The sequence below is a fragment of the Elephas maximus genome, chromosome 10, assembly GCF_024166365.1.
Source record: "Elephas maximus indicus isolate mEleMax1 chromosome 10, mEleMax1 primary haplotype, whole genome shotgun sequence".
NCBI lineage: Eukaryota > Metazoa > Chordata > Mammalia > Proboscidea > Elephantidae > Elephas > Elephas maximus.
Window position 1 is genome coordinate 12,758,954 of NC_064828.1, and position 24,417 is coordinate 12,783,370.

Genomic DNA, 24,417 nt, shown 5'->3' on the forward strand with positions numbered 1-24,417 from the left:
AACCCCATTGCCGTCGAGTGGATTCTGACTCATAGCGACCCTATAGAACAGAGTAGAACTGCCTCATAGGGTTTCCAAGGAGCAGCTGGTGGATTCAAACCACCAACCTTTAGGTTAGCAGCCAAATGCTTAACCACTGCACCACCAGGGGTCCATTAAAAAAAAAAAAAAGTAGAAGAAAATCTGAAAAAATGAATATGGAGAAAAGAAGGCAAATGGACGTTGGTATGTGTGCGGCAAGAGGAGCAAGCAGAAGGAGGAGGTGGGGGACCCTGAGGGAACTGAGACTTGGAGATGAGTCACTCCCTCCTTCTCACCCAAGCTCCCACGCCTAGGCCAGCTCTCAGCCGCTCCCACGCACATTTGTGTACCTGACTTGTGTCACAATCAGGACACAATGATCCTTGTTATCTGGGGAAAGAGGCCAATGAGCTTTTGCTAACAGTGTTCTCTAGACAAATCCAGGGAGGTCAGATCTGCCCATAACTTTATTGACTATTGAGGGTTCAGGTCATTTGTATAGAAATCCCCTGTGGGACAAAGCTTGACGCAGTCTGTGTGCATGTGTGTGGCAGGCTTGTCTCTGGGCTCTCAGAGTCCAGAGCTCCATGTAACCAGTCCTGGAGGAAACCCAGAGAGCCCCAGGATGCTAAACTGCAAAGCAGAAACCCCAGGTCTCCCATGAGGGCACAAGGGGGTTTCAGTTCCAACAGGGAGTGATTTTAACAGGTTGGTGAGGAAGTCCTGAGCTTACTCCTCTGCTGCAGCTGCAGAGTCCTACCTTGAGTTGGATGCTTTGATTACCCAGAAATAAGAAAGAAGGAGTTCAACAGCTTTGATAACCGAAGTCATGGCTATACGGGTGAACTGGGAGGTCTAAGGAAGCAGGCACAAGACTGACAGACAGAGAATGGATCTTGTCTGAGATAGAGAGGGAAAGGCCTGGAGTCTAATGGGCCAGGTGTGTGTGTGTGTGTGTGTCTGTGTGTGTGTGTGTGTGTGTCTGTGCAGGGGGAGAAGGGCATGATGTTGGGTGTGGTTGTCCAGAACTGGGTGATGAAAGGTGGGGAAAGCCAGTGAGTGGAGGTTATGCAACAAGAGTAGACCAATTAAAATGTTTATGAGAATCATGGCCCTTTAGTGACCTAGGAAGCAAAGGGTAGGGTAAAGAGGGTTGAATCCGTGCCCCTCTCCAACTACAGATCGATCAGCACCAACCTTTCCCAAAAGCGCCACTGTGTCATATATTGAGAAATATATCAATTTGAGAAGCTTGTTCACTCATCCAACAACACTTATCAAGTCCTTACTCTGTGCCAGGTACTGCACTCCAAGTATTCTTGGATACAAAGATGGGTAAGACCCAGCCTTTATCCTCCACCAAATTCAAAGTTAATGATTTAGTCAAAACCTTTAACCCAACACAGCTGTCAAATCATGTTTATTATGATTATTTATTTCACAATTTCAATGGCCGCTGTTTATTGAGGACTTCCTTTGTGTCAGGCACTGTGCTAAAAACTTGTCAGCCTAAAGTAAAAGTGAAGCATGTGGGCACTGGAGTCAGAAGGCTTGGGTTCAAATACCAGCACTAGTATTAACTGACTGGGTAACTTTGGGCAAGTCACTTAACTTGTGCCTCAGTTTCCTCAAACATATGATGGGGAAAGTAACAGCACCTGCCTCCTAGGGTTAGTGGAAGGATTGAATGAGTTCATACATACAGAGCGCTTAGACTGGCTATGGCGATTGCTGAGTGGCAAGTATCCCCTTGTTTGATCCTACAAACGACCTGATGAGGTAGGTTCTACCACCTTCTCCTTGTTAAAAAAAATGTTTTTTTTTTTCTTTTTTTTTTTTTATACAGGTGAGGAAATTGAACTGCAGGTCAGGGGCATAGGAAGGGTAACCAGTGCTCAGGGGCAATCTCTAAATTGCGCCCCCACTCCAATTTGAGTGCTCAGGGACAACCTCTAAATCATGCGCCCCCGCATTCTAGCACCCAGTGCCTTCCTCCCCCCTCCTCCAATTTTGAGATGGATACACGATACCTAACCAAATCCACTGCCATTCAGTCGATTCCGAAACCACTGGGTTTCTAAGGCTGTAAATCTCTAGGAAGCAGACCGCCACGTGTTGCTCCCGGAGCCGCGAGTGGTTTCCAATGGCTTTTCAGTGGAGCGCTTTAACCACTGCGCCACGAGGGCTCCTTGAATACTCGATAGCGGTAAAGGAAAGGAGAAGCCGAAGGCGCTCGCGTCCCGGGCCGGGGGCGGGGTGGGTGGGCAGGCAGGCTGGCTCCGGGGGCGCCTCTGGCCGGCGAATCACCGTCAGACACTGAGAGCTCGGCCGCAGAGAGCGGGGCCAAGACATGGCTGAAGCGGGCATGGGCTTTCTGGAGCAGCCCAAGACCTGCATAGTTTGCTCTCGGATGTTATCTGTGGACCGTGTGGTGCCACTCCCTCTGACAGTGTCAGCTGGTGCGATCCGCACCCCCGTACCAGCTTAGTGACGCCACCAGCTCCCCCTTGGACTTGCGCCCGGGAGCAAGTGCTGCCCACCCCTTGCTACGCCTCTGTTGCAGAGCCATCTCACGCCCAGGTCTGGCTGTCTACTCAGGCCACCGTCTTACCACTAAGCTATACTGCCTCACAAACAGAGCTAGCCATTTATCCAATATCCACTCTATTTCTGGTCCACAGTGAGCACTTATTTATAATCCTCACAACCATCTGCAGAGTAGGTCTCATTACTGCCATTCTGCAGATAAGAAAACTGAGGCTTAAAGTGACCAAGTGACTCTTGTCTGACTCAAGTACATTCTCCCCTCTATAACTCTGTTCCCTAATGTCTACATATTAAGTTGGACTTGCTAAGGAAAAATCGTAAAAAGAGGCTTTTTATGTGTCAAATACGTGGTTATAACTTTGACTGGCTGAGCCTTGACATCCATTTAGCTGGCTGTTACTCTGTATTTCAGTGAAACGCCTGGCCCCCCTTCCTGTGTTCAGGGCCGCCTTCTCCACGGTGTGTCTCACCAGGGCCTTCCTGTCCTGGCTGGCCACTCCTTGTAACAAACAGGGTTAGGACACTTGGTTCCAGCTGAGGTCTGTGAGGTAGCCTGAAAGCCTGGCACTATAACAGGGGTTTAGAGGGGACAGTGATGTCCTGTTGTCTGAAAACTTTCCCCAAAATCCAGGCATCAAAAGGTCACATGTTTTATGATTCTGTGTACATAAAATGTCCAGAATAGGCAAATCCATAGAGACAGAAGTAAATTAGTGGTTGCCAAGGGCAGGGGAAGGGAAGAATGAGGAGTGGCTGCTAATGAATACAGGGGTTTTTTTGGGAGGGGGTGATGAGAATGTTCTGGAATTAGAGTATGGTGATTATTGCACAATCCTGTGAATGTACTAAAAACCACTGAACTGTACACTTTTAAAGCGTGAATTTTGTGGCATGTGGATGATATGTCAATGAAACCAAAAAACAAAAACCAAACCTGTTGCCATAGAGTCGATTCCAACTCATAGTGACCGTATAGGACACAGTAGAACTGCCCCATAGAGTTTCCAAGGAACACCTGGTATATTAGAACTGACTACCTTTTGGTTAAAAGCCCTAGCTCTTAACCACTACACTATGAGGGTTTCCATATATCAATAAAGCTGCTATTTAATAAAAAGCCAGGCATTCTGGGGATGTGCCTGGTCTGTTCTTTGCCTATAACTGCATGGGGCAAGGGCAGGGCAGCAATGACTTGGGCTGAAGGTCAGAAGACACTAAGTTGTGACTGAGAGCAGGGCTCTGGGGTATCATACTATCCACTGTAAAATGGGGCCCTGGGCCCTGGGACACACAGTGGGGAGGGGGTGGTGGGAAATAGGGTGGGAGATGGGAGGTAGCCTGGCTGGGACTGAGCCCTGCCCTCTTCAACTGCAGCAGCCCCACATGTATTTTTATATATTGGAGCCACATTTATGATTTGGCTCACATAGAGTGTCCTCTCCTTTAACTGTTTTGAAAACCCTGGACTAGGCATTATCTAAGATTTCTTCTAACTCAGATGTGTAGTGGTCTCTATAAAGTACCTAATTATCTCCATTTCAATACAATAACCCTTGTTCTCATTGTTTTTTCTGAGCCTTTGACTCTCAAAGAAAGAACCTCAGACGAAGCCCTGGCGGCAGCTGTGTTTCTTTGCCCAACCTTTCTTTAGAGCCCAGTCCAAACTCTCCTTTGTATAAAGTCTTTGGATTACACAGAAATCTACTGTTATTTTCCATTGATTCATGGGATATCAAGGATTGGTTGGAGTTTTTCCTCATAGGGCTGTTGGCTAATACATGGCTAGCACTTAGAAAAGTGTCTGGCACACAGTTTTATGTAAGTGTTAGCTATTATTATTAGTCTCATACTGGTTTAATCTCTGCCTCTCGGGCTCCAAAGATCTAGCTGGGTATCGTTCAAGGTATTTCTAGCCATTCCCCAAACTTTCATTCCCACTCCATTGACAACTTCTTTCCTTTATTTCCTTCCTTTCTTCCCTAGAGTGTTGAGGGTTAAATTAATTACATTCTTCATTTCATGGCATTTATTAGAATAGGTCTGTTCCAGGTCCCTCTTTTAAAAAATTGCTTTTCCCCTTTTATCCCCATAACTCACTCCTATTTACTTCACCCCACCATAGTCAGACATTTCAATGTGTTTAATATGTAGTGTTGTATTTGAATGTGTTCTCATAAAAAAGCGTATTGTTATCTTTGTGTAATATTTGTCCTGCATATTTTTTATTTCATATATTGTATTTTTCATCTATAGAAGTTACATTGGGACTTCCGTTCGTCTACCTTCTATTTCTCTTCTCATTATGTTCATGTTTTCTTTGACCTGCTCTTGAGCATATTTATAATATTTAAAATAGCTGTTTTAAGATCCTTGTCTACTAATTTCCTTATCTCTGTCGTTTGTGAGTCTGGTTCTACTGATTGCTTTTCTCCTGCATATGGGTCATATTCTCCTGCTTCTTTGCATACCTGATAATTTTTTATTAGATGTTGGTCATTTTGAATTTTATGTTGTTGAGCACTGGATTTTGTTTTATTTCTCTAAAGGACTTTGTTCTGGTACACCAATGAGTCTCTTGCAGATCAGTTTGATCCCTTGGAGACTTGCTTTTAGGTTTTGTTACTGTGAGTCCAGAATGGTTTTTACTCTAAGGCTAAGTTGTGATTCTCCTGAGGCCTCTACCAAATGTCCTGTGTATTATGAGGTCTCTCCACTCAATTGCTTTTTGGTGGATCTTTACCTGGTCTTATGGAATCTCATTCCCATGCATGCACAGACGATTACTCAGCCAAAGACTTGAGGAGACCTCTCTGCAGATATCTGGACCACTCTCTTTGTGCAGTTTTCTTCTCTCTGGTACTGCTCTATCCTGCAAATGCTAGCTACCTTGGCTTCCCCGAACTTTGATCTTGTCTTCTCAATTCAAGAAGACTACTGAGCTCTGCTTGGTTTCCCTCTCCCTGTGTTTCTACCTGAAAATTGCCTCAAGGCAGTAAGCTGGGGCACTCATATGGGTCACTTGTTTGTTTCTCTTCTTTTAGGGATCATAGTCTTATGCTATCTGTTGTTGAATGTCTGAAAAGAGCTGTTTTATATATTTCACCTGATTTTCTAGTTATTTACAGAGGGAGAGCAATTCTCATAACAGTTAATTATTCATGGGCCCCTTGCAATTAATTTGTTGAAGAAACTGAGTTGTTTGTCCTATAGAATTTCATACATTCTGGATTTTTCTTAATGCATCCCTAAGTCCTTTATCATGTTCCTATGTCCCCTGCATTTCCTGAAAATCTTTGTTAGATCTAGACGCTTGATCAGATTCAAGTTATAATTTTTTTTGCAAGACTGCCTCACAAGTGGTGTCTTAATTATCTACTGCTGCTATAACAGAAATACCACAAGCAGGTGACTAACAAACAGAAATTTATTTTCTCAGTCAGGAGGCTAGAAGTCTGAATTTAGGCTGTTGGCTTTAGGGGAAGGCTTCTTTGTCTGTCGGCTTTGGAGGAAGGTCCTTCTCTCTTTCAGCCTCTGTTCTTTGGTGATCTTCATGTGGTTTAGCAACTCTCTTCCCCCATCTTTGCTTGTTTGCTTGCTCAATCTGCTCTTTTTACATCTCAAAAGAGATTGATTTCAGACACACCCTACATTAACACTGCCTCCTCAACAACAATTAAAAAAAAACATTACCAGATGGGACTATAACTACTAAAAAAATGGTATATAAAAAAAACAAACTCATTGCCATGAAGTAGATTCCGACTCATAGTGACCCTAAAGGACAGAGTAGAACTGCCCCACAGGGATTCCAAGGAACACCTGGTGGATTTGAACTGCTAGCCTCTTGGTTAGTAGCTATAGTTCTTAACCACTATGCCACCAGGGTTTCCACTGCAGGTATAGGGGTTAGGATTTACAACATGTATTTTTGGGAGATACAATTCAATCCATAACAGGTGGTATTATAAACTTCCAATTGGAGGAACATAATGTCTGGTTGTCTTTCTTTTTTCAATGTTAATGCTCATTGATTATTGTTGCCCAGATTCATTAATTCACTAAGGGTTGCCAAATGTTAATAGTTTAATTTAATCATTCCTTTGTCTATTAATTAAAGTAATTCTTTGAGGAGAAATTTCTTCTAATCGACTATTTTCTTATCCTGAAGTATAAAAAAAGGAATGATGGATGCTTGATTCTTCATTTACCATCTTTCAAAATAATGACTTGGTTCCCTAGTCCTCCAAAGTGGCTGTTTTAGCTTGGCTTTCCCCTAAAAACAGACCACAAATCAGGGATTTGGGTAAATCTAGTTTATTTGGGAGGTGATCCCAGGCCCTCAGGTAGAAAGACACAGTAAAATGACCTGGAAACGGTGGAGTCCACTTAGTTATCCATTCGTAGTTTGTATATCTCATCCAGCTTATTTTTTCATTAAGTACTGTGTTTTTAAGATCCATCCAATTCACTTTCTGTAATTCAAATCCATAATATTGAACAATATTATGCTGTATAATATTCCACAACGTGCTTTCACATTTTACGTGTCCATTCTCTACCTATCCATTCTCCCAATGACGTACACCAGATGGCTTCAGTTTCCTGCCACAACAAATTTTGCTTCCCCTGACAACTCCTAATCTAATTGTTGGCTATTGGTCCAGGTACTGACTTCTGTGAGGACAGAGGGAGTAGACTATAGGAGTTCCCATTGTAAAGGGGCCTCTTCTACCATTTAAGACCACCGAGATAGCCCTACAAATCCCCTGTGGAGGACCATAGTCTCGAGGAACATCTAGCTCGATTGGCATAACATAGTTTATAAAGAAAATGTTCTACAGTTTTACTTTGGTTAGTAGCAACTAGGGTCTTACAAGCTTGTGAGTGGCCGTCTATTATACTCCACTGGTCTCACCCCATCTGGAGCAAGGGAGAAAGAAGAAAACCAAAGACACAAGGGAAAGATTAGTCCTAAGGACTAATGGACCATAACTACTACAGCCTCTACCAGAATGAGTCCAGCACAACTAGATGGTGTCAGGCTACCACCACTGACTGCTGTGACAGGGATCACAATAAATGGTCCTGGACAGAGCTGGAGAAAAAAGTAGAACAAAATTCTTACTCACAAAAAAAGACCAGACTTACTGGCCTGCCAGAAACTAGAGAAATCCCGAGAGTATGTCCCCCAGACACCCGTTCAGCTCAGTAATGAAGTCACTCCTGAGGTTCACTCTTCAGCCAAAGATTAGACAGGACCATAAAACAAAACAAGACAAAAGGGGCACACCAGCCCAGAGGCAAGGATGAGAAGGCAGGAGGGAAGAGAAAAGCTGGTAATAGGGAACCCAAGGTCAAGAAGGGAGAGTGTTGACATGTGGTGGTGTTGGTAACCAACGTCACAAAACAATACGTGTACTAATTGTTTAATAAGAAGCTAGTTTGTTTTGTAAACCTTTATGTAAAGGACAATAACAAAAAAAGAGAGAGAGAGAGAAAAAAAAAAAGAACCATGGAAGCACAGCACAGGTCTCACAGCTCTATGGAAAGCTGTCTGTCTTAGTTATCTAGTGCTGGTATAACAGAAATACCACAAGTGGATGGCTTTAACAAACAGAAATTTATTCTCTCACAGTCTAGTAGGCTAGAAGTCCAAATTCAGGACACCAGCTCTGGGGAAAGCTTTCTCTCTGTGTGGCTGTAGGGGAAGATCCTTGTCATCAATGTTCCCCTGATCTAGGAGCTTCTCAACTTGGGGACCCTGAATCCAAAGGGCACATGCTGTTCCTGGTTCTTCTTGTTTGGTAGTAATGAGATTTCCTTTCTCTCTCTGTTTGATTCTCCCTTTTTTTTTTTTTAATTTTTATTAAGCTGCAAGTGAACATTTACCATTCCAATCAGTCTGTCACATGTAGGTTTACATACATCTTACTCCCTTCTCCCACTTGCTCTCCCCCTATTGAGTCAGCCCTTAGTCTCTCGTTTCGTGCCAATTTTGCCATCTTCCCTCTCTCTCTATCTTCCCATCCCCCCTCCAGTCAAGAGTTGCCAACACACTCTCCAGTGTCCACCTGATTTAATTAACTCACTCTTCATCAGCATCTCTCTCCCCCCTACTGACCAGTCCTTTTCATGCCTGATGATTTGTCTTCGGGGATGGTTCCTGTCCTGTGCCATCAGAAGTTCTGGGGAGCATTGTCTCTGGGATTCCTCTAGTCCCAATCATACCATTAGGTATGGTCTTTTCATGAGAATTTGGGGTCTGTATCCCATTGGTCTCCTGCTCCCTCAGGAGTTGTCTGTTGTGCTCCCTGACAGGGCAGACATCGATTGTGGCCGGGCACCAACTAGTTCTTCTGGTCTCAGGATAATGTAGGTCTCTGGTTCATGTGGCCCTTTCTGTCTCTTGGGTTCTTAGTTGTCGTGTGACCTTGGTGTTCTTCCTTTGCCTTTGCTCCAGGTGGGTTGAGACCAATTGATGTATCTTAGATGGCCGCTTGTTGGCATTTAGGACCCCAGGCGCCACAATTCAAAGTGGGATGCAGAGTGTTTTCATAATAGAATTATTTTGCGCATTGACTTAGAAGTCCCCTCAAACCAAGTTCCCCAGACTCCAGCCCCTGCTCCGCTGACCTTTGAAGCTTTCATTTTATCCCGGAAACCTCTTTGCTTTTAAACCAGTCAAATTAGGCTGACCTTCCTTGTATTGAGTGTTGTCTTTCCCTTCACCCAAAGCAGTTCTTATCTACAGATTGATCAATAAAAAGCCCTCTCCCTCCCTCCTTCCCTCCCCCCTTTGTAACCACATAAGTATGTGTTCTTCTCCGTTTTTTCTATTTCTCAAGATCTTATAATAGTGGTCTTATACAATATTTGTCCTTTTGCAACTGACTCATTTCGTGATTCTCCCTTTTATATATCAAAAGAGCTCAACTTAAGATACAACCTAATCCTGTAGATAGAGTCATGCCTTATTAACATAACTGCCTCTAATCCTGCTTCTTTAACATCATATAGGTTAGGATTTACAGCACATAGAATAATCACATCAGATGACAAAATGGTGGACAACCACACAATACTGGGAATCATGGCCTAGCCAAGTTGACACATATTTCTGGGGGACACAATTCAATCGATGACACTGCCCATTATCACCTTCTGGGCTGCCATTTTTGTCTAATATGTAATCCATGTTATATAGGTGCCACAATCTGTGCTTAACCTCTTAAAGATTAATATTCTTGATCCCATTTCCTGTGCTCAACTGTACTCCCTGAGTAACAGACAGAACTCAAGGATCATGGTTTAGTTCTAAATTGCACTCCCCTCTATCAAATATGACATGGAGATGGCATATCTGAAAGGCCAAGGCTATATAGCCATCTGCTGATTATAAGGGACAAGTAAAGGCATGGGTGGAGGAGGAAGAAGTGATATTTTTACCATTTGGAAGCTAAATGCATCCATGGAAAATGTAAAGATGATAAAATTATCACATTTAACTATTTTATCATCACATTTAACACAATTTGACTCTATTAGCTGAAACATTGACTGTATTGCTCGGTATAAGCTATGGAAACAAAGCTGACTGAATGCATTTTGGTCAGTTGAACTCTAACTTTCCATTAATTTTTCTTATAAAATTGGAGCCACATTTCCACGTAGGAGAAAAGAACTGTTTGGAAGATCTCAAGGCAAGTCCTGAAACACATTTGTGTTTTAGTACATTACCAGTGCCCAACACCAGTCACAAGTAAAGCTATGCTTCTTTAGGGCAGGAATGGCTTTCTTTTTTATATTCGGTGCATTTAACCCACTGCCTGGTCCATAGCAGGAGTCCCTGGGTATTGCAAACAGTTAAGTGCTCGCCTACTAACTGGAAGGTTAGTAGTTCAAACCCACCCAGAGGCTCCTTGAAAGAAAGGCCTGGTGATCTGTTAGAAAGGTCACAACCTTGAAAACCCTGCGGAGCACAGTTATCTCTGCATACGTGGGGTCGCCATGGATCTGAACCGGCTAGATGGCAACTGGTTTGTTTGTTCGTTTTTGGTTTCTGGTCCATAGCAGAGGCTCAACACCTGCAGTAGGGTGAAAGTTGAATGGCTGAGTGAATAAACATAGTGACTAAAGCTGGGAGGATGGTGTAACATACCTTGGGAACTCTGTAGTCCTTTCCTTACTCTGAGCTCTTGTCCACTTTTGCCCAAGTGCACCCAAACACACAAGCCTCATGTGGATTTCTTTTTTGTAAGGGAATCAACTCTCACAAAATCATCAATGAGAGAGTCACCCAAGTCCTATGTCAAAGCGTGAGTTACCAGAAACTGCAGAAACCCTGTGCATAGAGGGCAACTCACCTCAACAGGAATTTAATGAGCATCTACTCTGTGCCCAGCACTACGCTGGAATGAAGAAATACAAGAAAAGTATCTGGTTTGAGCCCTACTCTAGGGAATTTGTAATCTGACTGACCAGCTGAGACAAATGTATGTGACCACAGAGAACTTAATCCAGGGGGAAATGTGTGGCACAGGCAACTGGAATTATGAGAGAACACCACGAAGGAGATAAGCATGGCCTGGAGTAGTTGAACTTCACAGAGGAAGGTTCCCTAGGACAGCTGGAGGTTCAGTGATGTTGCGGTGCTGCTGCCTGGCAGTTAGAAGCTTTGAGATCAGAGAAACATGAGCCCAAGTCTTGCCCTGGCTCCCCACTTTCTGCCATGTAACCTCAACCTCGCTAAGTACCAGGTTTCCCATCCTTAAAGTCAGGGTAATCATAGGGCTGTGGAGCAGCTTAAGGGAGACAAAGTCTGTGCAGACCTTGGCACCCACAATGGTGATGTTGTTGTTGACTGGAATGGAAGGTTGGAAAGGAGTTCTGGTTTAGACTGAAAGGCAAAATCAGTCGGGGATGTGTTTAGTGACAGTGAAGTCTCCATACAGGCTCAAGATTCACATTCAGGAGTCGGGGGTTCAGAAGTAAGGATTGAAGTTGCAAGACAGGATGAGCTTTTTGAGGGGAGACAGAAAAAAAAAGAGAGATTGAAGGCCCGTCAACCTGTATGTGCAGGATTTTGGCTGCATGAATCTGATCGCTCTTATCTCTCTTAGTATGATGCTGAAGCTAAAGCCTTGGCTTCACCCCCATGTGCGAAACCATTCTTGTCCCTCCGTGGCTTCATTTTGCTCCACTATGACAAGCTGTTGCCCATCCCTGCTCACAAACCTGATGAGTAATGAGTGAGAATGCCTCAGTACAGATCCATCGTCACTCAAAGCTTAGGCTCCACTGACAGTCAAGCTTGGTACCCAAAACATAGCCCTCAGCCACCAGTGCTGTGCTGAAGTTGGAAATCACCCGAATGGACAAAAGATTCATGAGAAATTATTCATTTACAGTCATCAGCAAAGATGCCCTGAGTATCTGCAAAAGGCCTGGCCTGTATTGTTGATGACTGTTTAATAATAAAGATGAATAATGAGCAATTTCTGCCCTCAGGAAGACAGGCTTATAAACAAATAATTACAAGCCACATGGTCTGGTCTAATAGAGAACTTCAAAGTGCTAAGAGACAAATTACCTGTGCCAGGATGGAAAAGTGCCCATCGAATCATGCTAGCAGGCGTTGATGCCATCAATTGGCCGTTGGTGAATTCCTAAGTCAGGGTGAAGAATGGGAGGAGGCTTGCTCTCTGCTCTCCCTCCACCCCTCCTTGGCAAGTTCTCCTGTTGCCGCGAGTGTCATCCACCCTCCTGACTGTGCCCATGCAATGTCCCTGAATCCCTCTCTTGCCTCACTCCTTCTTATGTTCCTTCAGTGGCTGTTTTTCCAACCTTCACCCTTACCTCTAGGCTGTCCTGTGCCACCTCCACCTACAATCCACTTGTCATCTCTGCCCATTCCCTGCCCTAGCTCTCTGGCCCTGTCCAGACCTGCCATTCGAGAGTTCACGGCGCCCCTTTGTGTGTCTCTCCTCCGCCTCCTGGGCCACATCCCAGGGTGTGTCCCCACCTGGAGAAGCTTTGTGCAAAGCGCAAAGCAAGAAGAATAAAGGTGATGATTGAACAAAGTGATGACCGTAATTAATGTCATTACCCATGCAGAAAAATGCTAAATGGCAAATGTTTTGTTACATATTATTTACCACAATGAAAAAAAAAAGGAGCATCATCTAAAAACTACAAGCAATTAAATGTTTAGCATAAATAAATATTTAAGCTAAAAACTATAAATGTTGGAAACCAAACCAAATGACAGTAACATGTGTAAAGAACCCTTAGAAATATTTACACTTTTGGACTCAGTCATTTTACCTCTTGGAATATTTTCCAAGGAAATATTTATCAACAAAGATATTCATCCCAGCATTATTTACAACAGGAGAAAAATACTGAAAACCAACTAAAAATAACTGCCAGTAGACACCATGCTTTGGTGAATATCTGATAACAGTGAGAAAATGCTTGGGTTGTGCTTCCTGCTACCCACTGCTGCGGAGTCGATTCCAACTCACAGGAACCCTACAGGACAGGATAGAACTGGCCTATGGGGTTTCCAAGGCTGTGAATCTCTACAGAAGCAGACTGCCACATCTTTCTCCCAAGGAGCAGCTGGTGGGTTCAAACCACTGACCTTTTGGTTAGCAGCCAAGTGCTTAACCACTGCACCACCAGAGCCCCTTTGAGATGTACAGTGAAGTGAGCATACAAAATGTTGAGCTGTGTGCACAATACTCAGAGGTGGACTCAGAATTAAGAGCACAAGCCAGGTGAGACCAGGATTTGAGTGACTGCTCTGCCCCTTACTAGCTGTGCAACCATAGTCAAGGAAGCAAATTCTTCTTAGCCTCTGATTCTTTGTCTTTAAAAGGTGGATGATAACAGCAGTTGGTCTAAGGATGTTATTGTCATTGTTAGGTGCCATGGAGTCAATTCCAACTCATAGTGACACCAAGTGACAGAGTAGAACTGCCTCATAGGGTTTTCTTGGCTGTAATCTTTACAGAAGCAGATCACCAGGCCTTTCTTCCATGGAGCCTCTGGGTGGGTTCAAACTGCCAACCTTTTGATTAGCAGCCAGGCTGCTTAGCCATTGTGCCACCAGGGCTCCTCATCTTGAGGATAATGTATGTACCTGCCTGGGAAAAGCTATTGTTGTTGTTGTTATTGAACTGGGTGGGTCATCGTTGGACTTGAGGGGACACGGATCCCTAGGGCATTTGGTGGTGGGATGTTGTTGTATTTAAAAGAAGGCAGAATGGAGAAAGTACAGCCAACGACAAAGAAAAGAAGTCGGCTGGCAAAGGACAGGGGTGACCCCTCAGGAATAAAGGCAAATGTCTCCCTCCTTTCAAGGGTTTCTCTACCAGGTACTGACTCTTTGCTTTTCTATGCTTTTGTTACATTTCCTTCCCTTCCTGGCTTTTTCTTGAGAGGTTTCCAAGATAATACACCCATGAAAAAGGAGGAAAAAAGTCACAGAATTCTCTGCCTGAGACTCTGATGGTCTCAGCCAATGATCCTAACCACAGAAAGGAACTGGATTCCAGCTATTTGATTTGAAGATGGAGATTTTTCAGCCAGGATAGAATAAGGCCAAGTCAGGTGGCAGAGTCTTGCCAAAGGAGGTGTGCCTGCCCCACCCTGCTGGCACAGGCAGGAGAACCGACGACTTGCTGGACTTTCTGTTGGCCTTGGGAGTGCTTGTCTGAGCAACCAGCACCCTAATCTTTGCATGGAGTCTCTCCCACATACCTCAGGGAGACGAGCTCAGGAAGGTGGGAGGGAGCTTGGAGATGTCGCCAACCCAGTGCCTTGGGCAGCTCCTGCCCAGTCCTGCAGATGTCAATGATTTCCCTAGGGAATGATTTCCCTCCGCCCAGGGCCCAAGTCCAGGAAGCCACAGAGCTCCTGCGTGCACAGCCCACAGGTTTTCCTGCTCTTTCTGCAGTGATGAGGTGCCTGGGGATCCCCACCCGCGTGATCACCAACTTCGACTCTGGCCACGACACAGACGGGAACCTGATCATAGATGAGTATTACGACAGCACGGGGAGGATTCTGGAGAATAAGAAGAAGGATACTGTCTGGTGAGAGACACTGCCAAGCAGAGCCAAACCCCACTAGAGGAATCAGGGTGGGCCTGCGTCCATGGGCTACTGCCCCGCTCATCTCCTACCTCCAGCTTCCCCAAGCCCCAGTGCTTGGTGTCCCCGACCCTAAGGTTGAGGGACAGCTGAACCAAAACCAATGACTCGGGCTTTAGAAGCCTCACACCTAAGAGCACTCTGCCCAGGGTTGAGGGTTTCGTCTGTCACCTCCTTCACCTATCTTTCAGCCTGTGGCTCTGACCAGGGGAGCCTGAAGTCTCACCTCCAGGCACAAAGATTGAAAAAGCCCCAAGGACTTTATAGAGAGAAAGTATTCTTAATTTCTGTTGACTCTGGAATCCTTCACTCTCCGTTCACATTCAGAGTCAGCAGAAGAAATCTCTTTTCTGGGTGGCAAATTGAGGATCTCAGAAAGAAGTTCCATCACTGTTCATACCAATGAGGTTTGAGGCCCTGTGGTGTCCTAAGTCTGTCTGTCTTTCTAACAGTACATCTGCTCATCTATCCTCTGCCTTGCTCTAGAAAGAAGACAAGCAGTAAAGCCTCTCCCTTTAGCTTCGTTTGACACTAACTTCTCTGGTTTCTCTCAGGAATTTCCATGTCTGGAACGAGTGCTGGATGGCCCGAAAGGACCTCCCTCCTGGATATGGAGGCTGGCAGGTGCTGGATGCCACACCTCAGGAGACAAGCAACGGTGAGGCCCCAGAAGGAATGCAGAGCCCACTCCCACAGACGCTGCCCCTGCCCTGCCTGGCCCTGAAATCCCATTGAGGCTCTTCTGTTCTCCTCAGGCCTCTACTGCTGCGGCCCTGCCTCCGTCAGAGCCATCAAAGAGGGGGAAGTGGATCTGAACTACGACACACCCTTTGCCTTTTCCATGGTGAACGCTGACTGCATGTCCTGGCTTGTCTACGGAGGGAAGGAGCAGAGACTCCACAGGGACACGAATTCTGTTGGCAATTTTATCAGCACTAAGAGCATCCAGAGTGATGAGCGGGATGACATCACGGAGAACTACAAGTACGGAGAAGGTGCGACCAAGCCTGCTCCACTCAGAAGCCAAATGCTGTGGCCACAGCCAGCTAGGGCAAGCTTCTGTGGAACCAGAGCTTCTCTGGGGCAGGGATGCAGCTTTAAGGTCCCATTTCGAGGCGTCCCCTCTGCTCACTTCCTCATGTCCACCACCACCCCACATCCCAGGGACCCCGCCACAAGATGCCACGTTGATTGCAGGGCCACTGAGAGGCGTCCACTAGCAGTATACACACTCCTCACCCCTGCCTCCCAGGAAAACCAGCCTCCTGCTGCAGATGGCTCTCTGACTAATGAATTTAATTACTTTAACTTATTTTTTAATTAATTGTGCTGTATTAAGTGTTTGGAGGACCGGCCAGACCACCAGCTAGCACCGAGGTTGATGTAAAGCCAAAATGCTCACCCCTACCCTCACCCCCTGCCAGGGCTGGGCATGTCAGAGATGGTTCTGAGGTGTGAGCGTCCTGGCAGGTGCTTCTTTCCTAAGCCAGCAGGGCAAAACGATAGCTACAGTGGTCAGGGGCAGACTTAAAAAAGCCAGTTACCATCAAGCTGGTTCTGACTCATGGCGGCCCCACATGTGTCACAGTAGAACTGTGCTCCAAAGGGTTTCCAATGACTGATTTTTTGGAAGTAGATTGCCAGGCTTTTTTTTTTTCTTTCCTAAGGCGCCTCTGGGTGAGTTTGAACTGCCAAACTTTTGGTCAACAGTCATGTGCTTACTGATAGCTCTTTGTCCCACCCAGGGACTAGTGTAGACTAACTCCTGGAAATTGAAAAAGGCCAACAACCAGGGAACCAAGAAAAAATATCCAGTCCATGAGAGTGAGAAAGGGCCAGAGGCAGGATCTGAGCCACAGAAAGTCAGGAATGTGTGTAGGAGATGGGGGCTGGGAGTAGCTGAGCTGTTGCTGGGAAGACTGGTGAGTGGGTGTCTGTGGTTTGTCTATGTGAGCCTTTGGGGCAGACTCAGAAGCTCCAGAATCCAACCCTAGGAAGGAGATATACAATGAGAGACAAGCAGTGAACACAGCCCAGCAGTAACTGACCCTCCACTCCCTATTGACACTGGGGTTTGTCTTGGTTGGGTTGCCCTAGAAACAGATCCTGAGACAAGGACTCAACAACAAGTGGTTTATTTGTGAGGCATTTCCAGGAAATACTGGTAGGAGTATGAGGAAGCGAGACAGGGAAGGGAAAGAAGCCATATGGAGGGCATTATCAAGCTTGTTGGTGCCCTGGTGGTGCGGTGGTTAAGAGCTCAGCTGCTAACCAAAGGGTTGGCAGTTGGAATCCACCATCCGCTCCCTGGTACCCTATGGGACAGTTCTACTCCGTTCTATAGGGTCACTATGAGTCTAAATCGACTCAACGGCAATGGTTTGGTTTTTTGGTATCAAGGCTGCTAAAGAGCCCTGGTGGTGTAGTGTTTAAGTGCTTCTCTGCTAATTGAAAAGTCTGCGGTTCGAACCTACCAGCTGCTCCTCGGGACAAAGATGTACCAAAAGCGGGGTTTTTTTTTTTTTTTGAATTATTAAAATATTTTATTGTGTTTTAGGTGAAAGTTTACATGGCAAATTAGGTTCCCGTTTAACAATTTCTACACATTTTGTTCAATGACATTGGTTACATTTTCCACACTGTGTCAACTCTCTCATTATTTCCATTCTGGTTGTTCTGTTTCCAGTATCTAGTTTCTCCACTTTTGAGTAGATGTTGACTGTTTGGTCTCATATAGACCATTTTTTAAAGAAGCACAGTACTCATGAATGATATTGTTTATTTTATGAGCCAACCTGTTATTTAGCTAAAAGATGACCTCATGGAATAGTTTTGGTTCAAGGTTTAAAGGGTGTCTCAGGGCAGTAAGTCTCAGGAAGTCTTCCACTCTCAACCAGTCCAGTAAGTTTGGACTTTTTAAGAATTTGAGTTCTGTTTCACATTTTGCTCCCAAACGTAGATGCGGTTGTGGTTCATGTAGACTACTAGTCCTATGGACTAGTTTCTTCTCCGAGTCTTTGGTTTCCTTCACTCTCTTCTACTACGGATACGTAGAGACAAATAGCTGTGTCTTAGGTAATGGTTTTTTAAAATCAAGCCTGTTAGCACTATGGACAGCTGGAGCTTAATCTTGCAGGGGAACATTGGGAGTAAGGTTGCCAGGTAAATTACAGGACTAAAAATATTTTAGTATAAGTATGTCTCAAATACTTTGGACATGTTATCAGGAGGGACCAGTCCTTGGAAAAGGACCTCATGCTTGGTAAAGTAGAGGATCAGGGAAAAAGAGGAAGACCTTCAACAAGATGGATTTACAAAGTGGCTGCAACAATGGGCTCAAGCGTAACAATTGTGAGGATGGCACAGGACTATGCGATGTTTCGTTCTATTGTACATAGGGTCGCTATGAGTCAGAACCAACTCGGTGGCACCTAACAACAACAACGTCTCAAATTATTTGTTTATCCGAAATTGACATTTAGCTGGCCCTACATTTATATTTAAGGCCCCTAGGTGGTGCAAATAGTATGTGCTTGACTACTAACCTCAAGGTTGGAGGTTTGAACCTACCCAGCCCTGCATGGGAATAAAGGCCTGGAAGTCTGCGTCTATCAAAATGACAGCCGAGAAAACTCTATGGAGCGGTTCTCTTCTGTAACACATGGGCCGCCATGAGTCAGGAGTTGTTAGATCTGACAACGCTATGGGGAGACGGTGTAAACGTAGAGCAACATCGCAGATTTACCCTACAGAGAAGCAAGGGCCTGGGGTATTTATTCACCAACTCCTGTCAGCCCTTGGCTGAGGTGTAAATTCCATAGCACTTCTGGTCTGCCCCATGCCTGGCTGGGTCACCTCTGGGGGCAGAGAAAGCCTCAGGCAAAGGATACCAGGTGTGCTAATGCATGAAAATAGGGCCCGTGGGCACTGAAATGGTAAATCCAAGAAGACACCGTGGACACAGCCCTTGCTGTAGAGGTCTGTGGGGCTCTGCTATGATCCCCATGGGGGTTTGGGGTTACATTCTGGCGGGATTGAGTGGCCTGCTCAGCCATGGCTCGTAGGCCAGCAGTATTCTGTCCCCTCCCATCAGCCTGACAGGACCTGGGGGCCAACCTGACCACAGATAGTTAATCCGTTTTGTATCGCTCTGGGCCCACTCTCCCTGCAGCAAATTTCTCGAGAGTCAGGACCTGGAGTTAGAAGAACCCCCAGAGTGAGGAGATAAAGATGGCCTCTGCCTCAGGGGTTGCGGTGAACGCACTCTGGGTGGGGCCAGGCTCTGGGGACAGTAAGCACTCAGTAAAGGCAGCTGCTGGGATCCTTAGGGAAGCCTGGGAGAGTTTCCCTGCACATTCTGCCCAAGGGCGCCTCTCCAACCCACCCTGCTGAGGCTGAGCAGGGAGGCCTGGGCCACGCAGACAACCCTCATTGCCTGTTTTGCTTCTCAGTTTCCCAGTTCCCGGGAATTAGCCTACGTCTGACCAGTAGTTTGGTTTTGGACCAGGAACATCATGCCCTTCTCTCTTTGAGAGGTTTTACTCTTCCACACTTGTGAGCCTTGTCTTTGCTCTGGGACCTGGATAAAGGTGAAGGGTCAAGGGCACAGGTTTTAATGTCAGACAGGTCTGGTTTCTGCCTGGACTCCAAATCACAACTGTGTGACTTGGGCAAGTGACATGACCCCTCCCAGCCCCATTTTCCTCATCTGTATTATGGAATAATAATAATAATAATATGTGTCTCTCCTGGTTGATGTGAGGATTAAAGGTACAAAGTACTCAGCGAAACCTGGCACTTAGGAAGCACCCAGTGAATGACAGGACGGATTTATCGCTGGAAATGTAGGTCTCAACACCCCCACAGACGTGGCTGGTGTAGGTGTAGGTGTTGGGGGGTGGTGTCCAGCCCAGGCTTACCCCCCGGGTCGGCCTGGCCCACAGCTGGTGCTACACTCTTCCCTTCCAGGTTCCACTCAGGAGAGGCAGGTGTTTCTGAAGGCCCTTCAGAAACTGAAGGCCGGAAGGTTCCAAGGACCCCACCGAGCAGATCCCCCGCCTTCCTGGCCGATGACACTGAGCCCAGGTGGCTCTAGGAGCTTGGGTACACCACCACTTCGGCCCAGTGATGTTGTCCAGGTCTCCCTGAAATTCAAGCTGCTCGACCCACCCATCGTGGGCCAGGACATAAACTTTGTCCTGCTGGCCCACAGCATGTCGTCCCAGTTCAAGGACCTCAGAGTGAACTTGAGTGCCCAGTCCCTGCTGCATGACGGCAGCCCCCTGCCCCCGTTCTGGCAGGACACAGCATTCATCACCCTTTCTGCTGAAGAAGGTATGGGCTCTGGGCATGGGCATGGGTCAGACTGTGTCCACAGAGTGGGTTATGTAAATGCCAGCAGGGGGTAGGAGTGGACCCCTGGGATACCTCCCTTCCTACTGCTTTCTCCTGCACAGACGCCTCCTCTCCTCGCCTTCCTCCCTTCCTTTCTCCTCCCTCCCCTCCCACCCCCCTTCTCCTCATTCTCCATTCTCTCCTCCTCCTTCTATCCCTCCCCTTCTTTATTACCCTAGGGAAGGAGCCTCAAAAAAAAAAAAAAACCAAACCCAGTGCCGTCGAGTCGATTCCAACTTTAGTAGAAAAAGTGAGTTTTGGAGTCATCAGACCTTGGTTAGAGCCTTAGCTCACCCATTTACTAGCAGAATGACCATGGACAAGCCATTTAGCCTCTCTTAGCCTCCGTCTGAAAAGCTAGTCCCTGCTCCACAGGGGCTCAGGACATGTTGGCTCCCTCCTTTCCATGGAAGAGTCTCCCAGATCCAACCCAGCCTCAGCTGATTTTCCCAGCCACTCTCACCTCTTTCTTGTGTTCTCTCCCTAGCAAAGACCCATCCCTGCAAAATCGCTTATTCCCAGTACAGCCAATACCTGTCAACAGACAAGCTGATCCGCATCAGTGCCCTGGGCGAAGAGATGAGCTGCCCTGAAAAGATCCTGGTGGACAAGATCATCACCTTGGCCTATCCTGGCATCGTGATCAATGTAGGCAAGAGCGCCACAAATGGCTGGGGGCAGGGGTGCTTCCTGAGACCCAGGTGGTGAGGGTGGAGCCTCTGAGAGGGCAGCCTGGGCCTGCTCAGCAGGGGAGCCCCTTCTTTCCTCAGCCTCTTCTGGTGGCCCAGCTACTGCCCCACCAGGGAGGGGCGGGTTTATCTGAAAATGCTCAATCCTCTGCACCACTAGTGGTCTCTTGGTGGGTCCTTGAGCAGGGGATGTGGGGAGGTGCGGAGGCCTCCCTCTCTTGAGCCATCTCTCACTGTTAGCCTCCCCCAGGGCCAACAGTAGACACTGTAAGTTCAAATGGGAAGGCCCTGGGGGGAACAACACTGCCTGAAAGGCCGGCTCAGACTGTCCTTTGCTGGCTGTACATCCTCAGACAAGCTCCCGGGCCTCTGCTTCTCCAACTGTCAAATGAGAGGATTAGACGAGGTAGCCTCTGAGGGCCCTTCCTGCTCTCACATTCCATAGTTTCCTGAGTAGGAAGGCATCACTGGCTCCCTTCCCTCCAGTGCTGGCTCCCCTAGGCCAACCAGCCTCCTCGGCCTGCCAGCTGAGCTAGTGCTGCCCCCTGGTGGGGTGAATGTGGCAAAGCCAGATGCTGAAGTCCATGTGAAAAGTGCGGAGTCCCTGAGTGGTGCAAATGGTTAAGCTTCTCAGCTACTAACCAAAAGGCTAGAGGTTCAAGTCCACCCAGAAGCATCACAGAAGAAAGGCCTGGCAATCTGCTTCGGAAAAATAAGCCCTGGAAACCCTATGGAGCACAGTTCTACTTTGACTTACGTGGGGTCGTCACGAGTCACTGTCGAGTGTCGGCTCCACAGCAACTGGTCAAAAGTGCACCCAGGTTTCCTGAGGCCACTTCCCTCTGTCTGCAGCCCTCGGCACCCAGGTTTCCTGAGGCCACTTCCCTCTGGCTGCAGCCCTCGGCGACCCCTTGTCCTCCGCGCATGCGCGAAAGGAATGAGCCTGTTACGATAGGAGGGAAGGAAGAAGCCGGGTGGAATGAATAAGAAGAAACAAACAACCAAAAACTACCCAAGAAAAGTCTACTCCCTCAAACGTTTCACGAGGATCCTTTGGGAGTTCTGGATTCTATCCCCCTTGGACGAAATCCTCGGCGCAGAGGAAATCTGACTAGACACTCCCAGTTCCTGAGACTTTTTCATCCCCTGAGTCAGATGGTATAAAGTGTTTTACTTTACAACCCAGCACGAATATCCATAGCTGTCTAACCAAAACAGAGTTTTATGTAACAAGAAACAAAGGTTTCACACAACAATACTTGCATTTATCTTGTGGGATGCATTCTGATATTTTCGTCTCTTCCACTTCAGTTTTCAAATTACTAATCACAACTCATTAACTTGATTCAACCCATAGTTGCAAAAATACAGCCCCAGGAAGTCCAGCTTTCTGTAAACAGGGTAGGGCCAATGCCTGAGCTGCCGTAGGCCTCCCGTCAACGGTCAGCGAACAGGTGAAAGAGGACGAATTCCTTCTTCCTTTCATTTTCATCTCTCTGTTTAGGTTCTAGGAGCTGCCATTGTGGACCAGCCACTCTCCATACGGGTGATATTTGCAAACCCCCTCTTAGAGCAGGTTGCCAACTGTGTGCTGACCGTGGAAGGCAGTGGTCTCTTCAAGAAGCAACAGAGAGTCCTGTAAGTGCCGTGGGTCCTCAGGCTTCTCTCCCATTTTTATCCAGGGATTAGCACTGTTCTTTTTTCTGGACAGGCCAGACTCTGAAAACATCGGGGATGGGAGAAACAAGGGAACTGCATGAGGGCTTGGGGGCTATCATAATGCCTACGTTTTTCTGACATTCACTGTCTGCTGCAGCATTGGAATCCTCAGACCCCAGCACCAGGCCAGCATCACCCTGGAGACTGTTCCGTTCAAGAGTGGCCAGAGACAGATCCAAGCTAATCTGAGAAGCAACAAATTTAGGGACATCAAGGGTTACAGAAATGTATATGTAGGCTTTGGGTTATAAATTCTGGGGCAATAGCTGGATGTATCGATTTCAAGCTTCAGGAAAAGGACCAAGTTCAAATGTAAGCTGTTCCATTCCCCACCACAACAGAGGCTTCACAGGGCTCCAAGGGGAGCAGAAGGGGGATGCCCGGATGGGTAGCTCCTTGAGCCGTTTGGAGGACTCTGTTCCAGGCCCAGGGATTCCCTGGTGTCCCACACAGAAGTGTGAGATGGCACAGAGGTCAGAGGACACCGATTGGACTTGGCCAGGACTTACTGCCCCTGGAGGTGGAGGAAAGATGAAGACTTGCTGAGCAGCTTGATTGATGGAATGTGCTAATTCCTTAGTACCAATAAACTTCAGTCCTTGCTCTGATCTCCTTCACCCCCTGTAATTATCACTTACAGCAGCTCCCGATTGTTCCTGGATGTTGGAAGTGTCCTATTGCCCCAAAGCCTGAGCCCATTCTCTCAAGAAATATTCAGTTCCTTGTGTGTGCCTAGCAGTCCCTAGATGGTGCGAATGGTTAACACATATTCGCTGCTAACCAAAAGGTTGACAGTTCGAGGCCACCCAGAGGCACCTGGGAAGAAAGGCCTGGTGACTTGGCTCCTAAAAATCAGCCATTGAAAACCTGTGGAGTACATTTCTACTCTCACATACGTGGAGTTGCCATAAATCGGAGTCAACTCGACGGCAACTGGTTTTTTTGTTTGTTTTATGTGCCAAGTAAGTGCTCCTGAGTGTAGGGGATAAAGCAGTAAACAGAGCAGAGATCCTGCCCTCTTGGAGCTTACATTCTAGTGGTGGGTGTGTGTGCACAGACAATAAAGACATCAACAAATAAATAAGATACAGATAGTGAAGTCAAAATCCAATTAGAAAAACAACCACCTCTGTAGGTGCTCCCACATACTACTGAATAATTTGTGTCTTGGAGAAAAGCCTGGATGATCTCTCACACTTGGCCTTTCTTTGAATCCCTTCCCATATCATATCCAAGAAGTCCATCAGTCCTAATAGTTCCAGCCTTTTTGCTCAAAGTCCACCAGTGTATTGTGGCCCTTGGTGGTGTTTGGAGGACTGGGGTCCAGGATAAGAAGCTAGCTGAATAGTGCCATGAGGCTGGATTTTGGTAGAGAGTGAGGTATTCTGACTTTTCTACTGGTTGCAGCTAGTGTTTATGGGAATTCAAACTCTACCCTTTCTGGGTCCTACTGAACACAAAACAACACCAATCATTATCCGCTCTTGGGATTCATCTGCTTTCTTGTCACACAAAGATCTGTGTGGGGTAAGCATGATGTACCTCCCTCCAGGTGTTGGCTATGTGACTGAGGCAGCTGTTTAGGGCATGTATTATATGGGCACCCATTAAATAAGTTAAATACTTCCATTATATGTAAACAAAAGGGCAAGTGTGGTTACTCAGAGGGAGAGACAAGGGTATGGTGGGAATTATGCAGTAGGTTGACAGTCCTGTTAGAGAGTGGGCTGAGAACCAGGATCTGGCAGCAGAGAGCTGGAAGCAACATACGATTATTTCATCCTATAATTATTGCCTTTGAATCATGAAAAATAATTTGAGGAAAACACTGTAGAGGTGAACACCTTACAGAGATAATGATTTCTGAAGTGTTTGGAAGAATTTAAACAACA

The 24,417-nt window shown here is 46.5% G+C and overlaps 1 protein-coding gene across 2 annotated transcripts in view; it reads left to right on the forward strand.

The window, feature by feature from the left end:
• Nucleotides 1-23,098, forward strand: part of TGM5 (transglutaminase 5) — a 46,327-nt gene extending 23,229 nt beyond the window's left edge. For both annotated transcript variants that reach the window (XM_049898943.1, XM_049898944.1), the window contains 7 exons: nt 14,528-14,666; nt 15,278-15,381; nt 15,479-15,718; nt 19,692-20,057; nt 20,605-20,765; nt 22,311-22,444; nt 22,623-23,098. In XM_049898943.1, the coding sequence (XP_049754900.1) occupies nt 14,528-14,666; nt 15,278-15,381; nt 15,479-15,718; nt 19,692-20,057; nt 20,605-20,765; nt 22,311-22,444; nt 22,623-22,776 (1,298 nt within the window). In that variant the 3' untranslated portion in view covers nt 22,777-23,098. The remainder of the gene's footprint in view (nt 1-14,527; nt 14,667-15,277; nt 15,382-15,478; nt 15,719-19,691; nt 20,058-20,604; nt 20,766-22,310; nt 22,445-22,622) is intronic.
• The last annotated feature ends 1,319 nt before the right edge of the window (nt 23,099-24,417 follow it).